The 12,374-nt window shown below is 37.0% G+C and overlaps 1 protein-coding gene across 8 annotated transcripts in view; it reads right to left on the bottom strand.

Moving 5' to 3' along the window:
- Window positions 1-1,106: 1,106 nt before the first annotated feature.
- The window catches only part of LOC106089520 (protein sprouty), a 91,245-nt gene continuing 79,977 nt past the window's right edge, over window positions 1,107-12,374 (bottom strand). For all 8 annotated transcript variants that reach the window (XM_059361158.1, XM_059361154.1, XM_059361157.1 and 5 more), the window contains one exon: window positions 1,107-9,612. In XM_059361158.1, coding sequence (XP_059217141.1) covers window positions 7,242-9,371 — 2,130 coding nt within the window. In that variant the 5' untranslated portion in view covers window positions 9,372-9,612 and the 3' untranslated portion in view covers window positions 1,107-7,241. The remainder of the gene's footprint in view (window positions 9,613-12,374) is intronic.

The following is a 12,374-nucleotide window of genomic DNA, read 5'->3' as shown; positions in this document are numbered from 1 at the left end:
TATTCAAAATCAGAGTTGCACTGATCACTGATTTTGACAGATTAATATTGGGCAACTGCCAATGCTGGCATTTTCCATGTCCCTTTTAAAAATTAATAACAACGTTTGGTATTTATTTTTTGTTTAAATCATTTGTATCATTTATTATTAAATATACTTTATTTGTTAAAAAATAATAACAAAAATACATAAATGTAACTTAAAACTTTTTTCATTCTGGTTTGATGCTTCTGCTGTAGTTATTATTTGTTTTTGTTTTGTTGTTGGTTTTTTTTATGGAAAAATAATTAAATGGAATTATGTAAAAATTCTAAAAATTACTTAAAACTGTTAAAAAGTAAAATAATAATCATAATTATTACTCATATTTGTTTTTAAACATTAATTAATTAATTTATAATAATAATAATAATAGTAATAGTTATATACACATATGTATATAAATTTATTTTTGTTAAATTTCATTAACCATTTCAACTTGACTTAGATATTGAACAATGTTTATAAAAAAAAAACAAAAAAAAAACACAGTAACTCAAAAGAAAACAAAAAAAATCAAATGAAATAAAAGAAATTTTAATTTTACGGAAATCTAGTTGATAGATGTCTGTCGTACTAATGTTATTTAAGTGTCATATATCTGTTGTACATATCTGTTACTAATGCCCATTCGGTTTTTTTTTTGTATATTAGACAGTTTTCAAAGAAAGAAATTGTTAAATTGTTTTTTTTCAATTTTTTTTGATACTCTTAGAACGTGAATGTTGTTGTTTGGCTGATTGACGACAGTAGTAGTTCTAGTGATTCTGTATGCGTGTGTGTGTGGGTTTGTTTGAGTGATTTTATTTCTTTACATATTTTCTCATTTTATTTTGTTTTACTTCTTTTGTTTGTTTGTTTATTTTTAATAGTTTAAATAACATTTCTAATTATTAGTAATTATCTGTTTGCAGTCTTTGGTTATTCATTTATTTTGTTTATGCTGAATCTGAATATATATATATATATATATATATATATATATATATATATATATATATATATATATATATATATATATATATATATATATATATATATATATATATATATATGTATATATATATATATATATATTTCTTTTTTTTCAATGTACATATGTATGTGTGTGTATTGCTATTGTAAGTATCCATAAACTACATACACACGCACATATGTATCTAAATAGTTATATGTATACATACATATACATACTATATACGTAGTACACACATATAATATGCACATACATATAGGTATATTATAATAGGTGTTCACGTGTTTCTTTATTTCTTGTTTTATAACTTTTTATAATTCTTCCTTTACTTTAATTTCAAAGTGAATTTATTTGTATTGAATTTATTTCCAAGTGTGTGTGTGTGTGAGTGTGGATATGAAGTGTTATTTTACTATTTTCATTTTGCTTTGCAAAGGTAGTTTTGTCCTCAATTTTTGTTGTATTTTGATGAAAGGAGACCCAAAGTTGTGGCGATTGGCATCGAATCATCAAATTTGCAATTTCAAAGGATCATATTGATCATGGTGATCTCAGTTATGTACAAGTTATGGAAGTTTTTTATCACGATTAATCGCTTATTATATTCGGTTATCGTATTATACCGATAACTATTTTGTAGAACTTTGCACGGAAATTCTATCCAGAATATTTGACATGAACTGCATAATACTAAAATAAAACACAGCAGCTACTTTTCATGATCCACTAGATAAGATGGTGGAAAGCGATCAGTTGACCTACAATTTTGGAATTTTGCTTCTGCTCTTTCTTTAAATTCGTTGTTTTTTTGTTTAAGTTTCTTTTCTTTTTTGTATTATTTTCCATCGGCATATTTCGATAACCTCAATGTTCATGGAGTCTTTCCACTTTTTGTCTTCGCTGAAAGAGGGTATTCTGTTTAGCTTTCACACGAAAGAACAACGATGAAGAAAAACAGGCGAAAAAGTAGTCCTCTGCTTATAATGAATGGCAGAGTAAACAACAATTATATTGCCAACGTTTGAAACCGTCATAGCTACCATTGCATATATCATACTTTTGTATGTTATTAGTTTTAAGGGTTCGTTTTTCTTTTTCTTATTGTATTTATTTGCACAAAAACTGCAGATAAAAACAAGTAAGAGCGTGCTAAGTTCGGCCGGGCCGAATCTTATTGTATATACCCTCCGCCATGGATCGCAATTGTCGAGTTCTTTGGGCGGTATCTCTTTTATCTCTTTATGCTATTGGAGCAATATCAAGTTATAGTCCGATTCGAACCATAAATGAATTGAATGCTGAACATTATAGAAGTCATTGTGTAATATTTCAGTCCATTCGGATAAGAATTGCGCCTTGTGTAGGGGCTTAAGAAGCAAAATCGGAAGATCGGTTTAAATGGGAGCTGTATCAAGCTATAGATCGATTCAGACCACATTGGAAACATATGTTGAAAGTCATGAGAGAAGCCGTTGTACAAAATTTCTGCCAAATCGGATGATAATTGCGCCCTCTAGAGGCTTCAGATGTCAAGACCCCAGATCAGTTTATAAGGCAGTTATATCAGGTAATGTACCAATTTGCGTCATACTTAGCACAGTTATTGAAAGTCATAACATAACACCTCATGCAAAATTTCAGCCAAATCGGAAGAGAATTGCGCCCTCCAGCGGCTCAAGAAGTCAAAATCCAAGATCGGTTTATAGGGCAGCTATATCAGGTTATGTACCAATTTGCGTCATACTTAGCACAATTATTGAAAGTCATAACAAAACACCTCATGCAAACTTGCTGTCAAATCGGATGAGAATTGCTCCCTCTAAAAGCTGAAGAAATCAAGACCCATAATCGGTTTATGTGGCGGCTATATCAGGTTATAAATCTATGTGAACCATACTAAGCACAGTTATTGGAAGTGATACCAAAACACCACGTGCAAAATTTCAGCCAAATCGGATGAAAATTGCGCCCTCTAGAGGCTCAAGAAGTCAAGACCCAAGATTGGTTTATATGGCAGCTATATCAAAACATGAACTACTAAACACTACTAAAAAGTATTTGTGCAAAATTTCATGCGGCTAGCTTTACTCCTTCGAAAGTTAGCTTGCTTTGGGCAGACAGATCGACTTAAAATGACATGACGACCAAGAATATATATACCTTATGGGGTCTTAGACGCATATTTCGAGGTGTTACAAATAGAATGGCGAAATTAGTATACCCCTATCCTATGGTGGAGGGAATAAAAACGTATTTTGGTGTGGAAACAAAGACAAATGATTATTGTCAAATTTCGCTCGTGAAACAATTAAAAATGTCACCGACTATTCCGAAAGCAGAACAGAATACCAACCCTAAGTGACATAACTGACCAATTTTCCAATACCAAAGTAGTATTGCTGCAATGTACTAAACCAAACACGGCCTATGGTCGATAGTGCCAATGAGTTTGCTCTGAAAATGGCTAATGTGATGATCATCATAACGATAAATTCTGTACAAGCAAATATGAAATAAAACCTTGCATTTAAAAATACAGGCATTCTTAATTTTAATTAAGCTAACTTTTGTATTCCCAACATTATCGACTAATCGATAATGCAAACTATCCATTAAAGAACAATGTACAAAGCTCTCATGCCAATGTGTGCTGAGCAATTCAAGTTTTAGCTCAATAAGTAAGGGACCTCCTTTTTATAGCCACGTCCGAATGTCGAGCCGCTTAGCGACACCTCTTCGCAGAGGAGTTGTACAAGGCCGAATACCTCACAAATGTCGTAAAAGTATAGAGAACGCCCGCTAAAAAATTTTTCTGAAATTCTTGCGCAGGCATTCAATGTGAGCAAATCTACTTATCTGCAGCAAATATCCTATAAAGCCTTTTCTGCTAACATTCAATGGAAGTTATAAATGCTATATAGGTTTCCAGTATTCTCAAAACTATTGATAGCTTGTGAAAACAAGTACTTTACCCTAGCATTTTATAGCTTTTGCCGTTTTGACATTCTTATAAAACTACATACACATTGCACGCTACTTGTAATAATCGATATTCCTTTTACACCCTTCCATAGAATAACTGTGAATTAATCTTACCGTGTTTAATTTTGTAAAGTACAAATCACGATTTATCGGTTATTTTTATCTTTTATCGCATGATATCGATAACTATCCAGTACATTGACCCGATGGCGTCCTTCATCGGCAATGGCTGCCGCCTCGGTGTACAACTGGGACTATCCAATACAATTTTGCACTGGAATAGCTGAAGTAAGGAACACAGCATGTGCATTCGATGCAAATATTCCCAAAACATTATAATGCGGCAGGAAAACTTCTCACATGTCAATAAGTGCTGCCCGATTCAAGTTTCAGCTCAATGCTAGATAACTATGTAAAGTCACAATAATAGTGTTTGGCAACGTTGTTCACCAAAGTGCACGGTCACTTTGGTTGGCCGTTTACTTTGTTCAAAGGTAACACTACAATTCACCTCCATCAAAGAGAGATTTTACAATAGAGCACCATATTCATACGATTTCATTAAAATGGTTGCAAGTAAAACGACTGGCTACAGTTAAACATGGCAATGCTGACTACTACTATTGTGACAACTATTGCTCAGCTGATTGTTATAATAGCCTTGTTTTAGTTGTAGACATGAAGTGGTAATGCCATTTTTAGCAAACTTTCAAAACAATTCGAGAAAAATTTAGAAATATTTATTAGTAAAAATTACAAAACAGCTTTGTTAAGGGTTGTGCACAAAATTTTATAAACAATTGGTTTAAACTATACCTTGCCATTCACAATAGATGTATACCCACTGCACTATAATATATAATGCAGCAACATGTTGCAGACGCATTGGTAAAAGAACTCAGTACAGCTGCTGCAGAATGTTTTCGTTTTGTCTTTCTTCACACTTTTTTTTAAGCGCATTTTGACATAAAAACTATCTTAGTACTAGGCTTAAAAAAGAAATCAGTCTTACAGGATTCTCTAAAAACAAAACAACAATACAACACTGAGGAAGTGTCTTGTCATTGACTTGCCATAATCAGTTTCTCAAATTGCCTAAAAGAAATGGTGGAAAGGTCTCCATGACCATTTTTCATGTGAAGACCCGTTTGTATGCTACTTTTTACAACAATTCAAATTGTAGACACTACTTTGTTTTATATTCGCACCGCTTTTGTAATTTTCTGGCGGATAGTAATAATAGTTTTCATTTATAATTAGAATTTTGAAATCCAGTGTAAACAATTGATGGAACAACTAAAGTGACGTAGGTTTTGAGACAATGGAGAAACAGGATTAACAACACCTATAAGTCAGCTGATGGCTTTCCGCTACTTTTTGCTAGTGTCTCTTGACTGTTGACATTACCTTGTTAAGTGTATGCTAAAATCTCCTAGGAAAGACAAGGTTTGTAGCGCTCAAAAAAGTATCCACAGATAACTCCAAACCTTTTCCTATTATCTCGAATTTCCAAAACAACAGCTGTAAGAATAAGTGTTTCACTTTTGAAAAACACTGAAGTAGAAAATTTTTCATAGATAAAGCATGAAATGTAGATCAATAACATCACAGATAAATATGACATTTAGAACTACGGCATGGGACTATCATGGTTGTGTTTGTTGGACATCGAATTTTGAGGCTGGCTACTGAGCTTAAATGGTGGAGTTACATACCACGTGAAGTACTTATGCATGGTTAAGCAATCAGATGCGCCCACATGCGTTCTTTAGGTTGTGCCTTAGCTTCAAACGAATTTCTAAAAATCTACTTATTAATGTCATTTTTAAAGTTCATTTCAATGGAAATGGTTTATTGTTAAAATCACCAAAGAATTTCTCTAATTTACGGACTGCAAAACAATTTTTGAAATCATATGTTTAGCGACCTGAAACGCGTTCAAAGTTGAGAGTTGGTTAACTTATTCCGTCAGATGCGTGCGTGCTGTCGTTGTGTAACTCACACAATAAAAATAAAAGCAACCTATTTTAATATATTTTTTGACATACATGCATAAGTACGCATTGGTGTCACGCAAGGTATGTAACTTCACGTTATCCGAAATAGATGTACCCTGACTACCTGTTTAATGTTCCTTGGATATAACGTTGTAATGTAACCCATTGATGATCGTAAAATGATACCTACATAAAAAAGTTTTTTTTTTAAATATGGTTATTATTTTCGACCAAGATATGCAGGCCGAAATTCAGCTTCTCTTAAAAAATTTGTGTTTTTTGACATAACTTTAAACATAGAAATATTGAAAATATTCGATTTAAAAAAAACATTCGAGTGCTTTCAGTTCAATGGTGGGTAGTCTTTGTTTTTGCCATAGATTCGAGCCAACAACCATACTTTGTTCTTCAATGTCTGATAATGGTAGGTGCGAATTTGTTGTTGTATAACAGCTAAAGAGGAATTAGAAAGGCCTTATTAGATGGATGTATGATGATGCATGACCGCCTAGGCAAAAGAGGATCTTGTAGATCTCCATTTTACAGACGTTCGTTGGCCTTTCCCTGGATTGTTTTTTTGTTTTCTTGAATTGAATTTTAATGCATGTGTTTGTTTTTAATTTAATGAATTGTATGCTTTTTATTATGTTTTTTTCTGGTTTCATTATTATTTTTAAAATAATAATTATCAAAAAGGACTTGCGATTTTATTTTAAATAGTTTTCTCTTCTTCGACTTGTTGTGGTGTAGTTGATTACGTGCGTGAGATTTTATCTAAATACAGTTTAGTTAGTTTGGTTGTTTTGTCTTTAAATGTATATATATATATAGTATGTTCTTTCTTTTTTTTAGTATATATATATATATATATAGAATTATACATGTACATATTTACATCATAAATGCTTCGATATTTGTTCTTGGTTCCACATTTAAAAAACAAAAAAAAAAACCCTGCACCACTATCGTCATATCGTAGTAAAACACAGTAGCTATAGTTCCATGTGTTGGAAATATCTGTGGTTTCCGTTTGGCATTGTGTTGCGTTGCCGACTAACTGACCGACTGACTGACTAACTGGCTGAGAGAATACATCTTTGTGTGTTTAAGCACCTAACGGTTTTAACTACATTCGCGTATAGCAGTCATTTCCGGTCAAGTGCTTATGTGCTTGTTCTTCTCTGGCCGTGCCGTGCCATGCCGTGGGGTGGTGGTGCTGCTGCTTTGCTTAGCTGGAATAATATTCACTAATACTCTGGACTGGAATCAAGTAATCTTTTTTCGGGCGTTAGATCTCCCTTTCGCAGTATCCTACTCGCCGCACTGTTGCATTCATTGTGGTGATGATGGTGTGGGTAATGGCCTGCCACTGATTTCGCTGTGTTCCCTGTATTCGCCGGCATGCCGCCGCCATTATTTAAAGCCATAATATTAGTACCATTGCTGCCAATCGATGTTATGGGAAACATGCTTGACGTAGAGCCGATCTGTTGGCAGCGACAGCCGCGTCGCGCAAAACGCCCATAACACTTTTCACAAGCGGCTACACAGGCGCGCATCGGCCAATAACACCAAAGACAGGGCAACACTATGGACAGCGCACCGAGCCAGCCCCATCGCTGCGTTCGCTTGTAGGGTCCACAGGAGCAGGGGTTGTCAACGCAGGGTGTGCCCGAGCCATCATCACAATCGAGGTCATTGTCCCGGGCACAGTGATAGAAGAGGGCCTTAGCGCAACATAGGCATGATGCGTAGTCTATGATGGATTCGGCGCTGCAGAGACAGGTCTTATTGCATACCCATGTCTGCGGTAGAGGGCGGGGACTCTGGCATTGTTCACAGCGACAGCGATCGCAACTCGGGCAAGTTATTGGATTCAGTGATGACGGCGCATCGCTGTTGCCAATGACAATGGAGCCGGTGAGAGGACTGGCACCATTGACCGCCGATATCATGCCCTGCGATGTTGGAATACCAGTTGCGATGTTATGAATATCAAGCAGTTCATCTAGTGCGGGCAATTCCTTTGCAAACTTACAGGAATTGTTGACATTGTGTGACAAGGCGGGTTGTTTGGTGATAGGCTGATTACTGATTGGCTGGATAAGGCCCGATGAAGCGAATCCCCGTGTGTCCGGTGACGGCGACAATTTTCCCGTCACCTGCGGCGTAGCCTGCGTACACGGCGACCCCTTGGCGTGATGAAGGTGGTGGTGGTGGTGGTGGTTTTGTTGCGAATGTAGTATACCATCGGTGCCATCGACGCCGCCCAGTGTTGCATTCGCTGAGCCAGCAGCTGATGCAAGTCGTTGGGGGTGTTGATGGTGCAGTTGTTGTAGTTGACGCAACTCGCGCTGAGGCAACAACAGCAGGTGATGCGTTGTAGTTTGACCATTGTCATGCTCGCCAGCGGGATGTTGAATACGCGTTGCATTCTGCAGCTGTTGCGCCGTACGCAACGGTGTGTCCACATACTCATTGCCGAGCCGTTCGGACTCGGGTCTCGGTTGCGCCAGTGTGACGGTGGATGATGGCACCAGCTCCGGATTATGGAAATGATTAAGGAAACTGTTATTGTTGTTGCTGCTGCTGCTGCCACTAATTGTTAGTAGCGGTACTGCAGCTCCCAAAGTAGGCGTTGACGGGGGAGGCCGGCGCCGTGTAAAGCTATTCGCAACAGTTATTGCATTCGCCGAAGCCGATGACGAAGCGGACGTTGTCGATGTGGATGAGGAGGTGGTACTAATTTGACTACCGTTGCGACTTAAATTGCCGGGTCTTTGGGGTAGATAGGTTAGATGATGAATTTGATAATCGTCCGATATGGCCCCACCTGGTGGTTGGGTGATAACATCTATGTTGCCGATATGATTGTTGTTGCAACTAACCCGATTGTAACGAATGTTGTTGTTAAACACCACTAAGCCACTGCCACCGGAAGTAGAGGATGGGGGTGGTGGTGGCGCCGTTGTCGATGATATGGATATGGAAGATGGCGATGATGATATGGGAATTGTTGCGATAGCTGTCGCCGTTGCTGTTGTTGGCGACGTTTTGTTAATACTAATTTGATGTTGCTGTGGTGCTTGATTCAAGTTATTATTCCTACTTAAATCCGTTTGATTTGTACATTGAGGTGTGTGGATAACTTCCGTTGCTCTCCCTGGTGCTGCTGATGAGGTTGAGTATGCTCCAATTGGTGTAGTCGTCGTCGTCGTCGTAGCCGTTGCCGTTTGATTTACTGATCCTACTGCTGTTGGTGTTGTTATTGTCGTGTTCATCATCTCTGGCTCAGGAGCTCGGGGACGATGGATTTTTGGTAACAGTTTAGGGGGCCGAGGAGGCGCCAAGGGATCGCCGCCATTTCTGCGATCCATGTAGCGTTCAACTACTCTGTATTAAGACCTCAATCCCCTCGATACTTTTGCCGGGGACCATCAGTTTCCCTCATCCTCTCCGCAGTAAACCACTGCTTGACTTTGTTACAACGTGGCCAATGCCGGCTATGCTTTCTCCTTTGCTATCTGTGCTTGGCGCAAGTCCTCTTCTGGCTTCTCAATACTCAGTGAGTGCAGCTATCGAATCTATTCTCAGCGTATTCCACAAAGCGATTGCTTTCTGCAAAAAAGAATCCAGAGATAAAGAAACAAGCATTAGTTTTCATCGTAAGAATGATTGCCAGACATCATATATCTACATAGTCAGTCAATCTTAAATTTATATATGTACGAGTATGTACATATGTATATATAGAGTGGAGACCAAAGCTGCTGCTGCTGTTGTTATGCCATGAAAACTATTTAATATTAAAGTGAGAGAAACAGGTAGAGGAAGAACGAACATAAAGACAGTAACGATATTTACGATATCACCAGCAGAGTTTTGCTTCTTAGATGATCTCTCTTCAATCGGTGGCGCCAGTAACTCGCTTTTGGTTTTTCGTTTCTTTGTCTTTCTTTGTCATACCAGACTCATTTGTCTGCCCTATGATTATTTGTGTAAACTTTAGCCACAAATGCGGCTGCGGCAGTGACTGGGCTGCCTTACCACCAACAACAATGACATATACTAATATTAATAATTATTAATTATTAAAATTTTTCCAAAAAAAAAAACCAAGTTGAGGCGCAACCAAAGAGAATCGTTGTTTTCTTCTGTCTTCATTTGTTGATGATTTGCATATTTATTTTTGTACACCGTGTTGATTTTATTTTTCTCATTTCAAATCATCTGATAATTTATGCTAAATCTCCGCATCTATTTGACGCCAATATTCCCCGCTGGGGGCCTATAAGGCAATTTGCTGAGAATACGTGTATAACAGACGACGTCAACCTGTTGAACTGATTTTTTCTTCGAAATTATAGCCAACAAGGGAACTCTGTGCACGTTTCTTTAGATTCCCTACAGGATTCACTGAATAAGCTTAACCCGACTTACAATTCTTTTAATTTTTGGCAGCACTTGGCATTGAGGGTCAACTTATTCTCTTATTCTCTTTTTACATTCATTCCTTGTTTACGTTTTCTCCTATTTGATGACATTTCCCATCGGCAGATTTGACATCCTTAATGATGTTCGCAAGTGATCTAACCTTCTATTAGTGAATCTTGGATTCCCTACTAGTTTTTAGGTATTCAATTGGCGACTAGTTGTCTTTTTCGCACATAGTTTGTTGATAGAAACATTCAAGTCTTGAATAATGCCCGAAGACCATGCAGATACTCAAAAGCGACACCGGCTTACATAAAAAACGCTGGAGAAAAATAGATGAAAAAGGCAGTACTCTGTTTACAGTGAGAAAAATGCAAACAAAATATATATTGGCAACCCTTGAAACCATTATGGGTACCATTGCCCGGGTAATTTTTTTCTATCTGTTTAATTATTTGCGAAAAACATAATATAAAACAATTAGTGCGAGAAAAAAGAAACAAAAACATTTAATTACTGTCAAACTTTGCTCGTGAAGAAATTAAAAAGCGGCTATTCCGTAAGCTGAACAGAATACCAAACCTTACTGAAAAGCAAAGTGAAAAGGTAAATGGGACCTTTTCACATTAAGAAAGCAAAAATGTGCCGATTAAAAATGCCGCAAAAAGAAGAAAATGTCAACAAAAATTTAAAAGAAAGAATTGAGAAAATTGTCATGCTAAGTGAGGAGAACTATCAGAAATTAAAAAAAAATGTGGTAAGTGAATTCTGGTTATACATGTTTCAGGCGATGTATAAAACATTCATAATGAGTCTTCACTAGAGCTGGCAAACTATTGACAATCGCATCATTCGATTGTTTTAATAATATCGATACAATATCAATACAGATGCCTGCCATCACGTCAAAAACGTGCCCAAGAATGAATACATTGCGTCTACCAACACCCCCAAATGTGGTAATCCACACATGAGTACAAATTTGATCACACGTATTTGGATGCGTTCACCTCCTTGGTTGGGAGCGGAGCACTACCTAAAACTCCTTCTGATCAATGGGTTACGGCATCCGGTTGCAAACGCAACCCCACGCCGAGCTTATGCTTTACCTGCGATTTAGGTACAAACCACAGCTCCCACGTTGCTCCCCATTGGGGCCATATCATTGCCAGGCTGGAAACGAAGTTCCAGGGGCTCCTGACACCCGTGGTACCAGATTAAAATCTCCGGTCAGAATTCGTAGCCTTAAAAGACTACTACCAGTTGAACCCCAAACCGTTCCGGACTTGTCACCTGGAAGAAAGGAATCGCCCAAAGCCGAACTTAAGCCAGCATACGAACCTCGTTGCAAAACACGTGATTTCCGAATCTCGTCACAAATCTAGATTTGCTCCAAGTGTAAACAAGATATAACAGTAATTAATACATTTTTGTTATAGTAACTATTTGAATCACATGCATTGGGGAGATAACCCCAACAAACATTTAGCTAGAATATCCCATTAATATGCATATTTTGATCTTACAGCACGTTTACATTGAAATTTTTATGATCTGGATTTAACTAAATCCAAAAACAAATCCTGTCCGTTTGCATTGCGTTTTTGGGGATTTAAGTGACATACACAAGCGTACATGAAAGTGCATGTCACAAACATCCATACACAATTCTTCAAAACAGTTGCATATTTTGGTACTTTTATCGATTAAACAGCCATGAAATGGGATTGATTTTTGTATGACAAAACCTGCAAAAAAGCACAGAATTTAGTACTTAAATCTCGAAAGGGCCATAAATCCAGACTTAGCGGCCAATGTAAACGTACTTTTAAATAAGGTTAGAATTGCGTCTAGAAATTTAAAAGGGTAGTCTAAAGACTATATATATATTTATCAAAATTTCGAGCGCTTAGACTTTTTCAAAAATGGACGATCAAAACAGTGTT

Source organism: Stomoxys calcitrans, chromosome 1, assembly GCF_963082655.1.
Source record: "Stomoxys calcitrans chromosome 1, idStoCalc2.1, whole genome shotgun sequence".
In the NCBI taxonomy this organism is placed as follows: domain Eukaryota; kingdom Metazoa; phylum Arthropoda; class Insecta; order Diptera; family Muscidae; genus Stomoxys; species Stomoxys calcitrans.
This window is presented reverse-complemented; position numbering and strand designations above follow the sequence as displayed.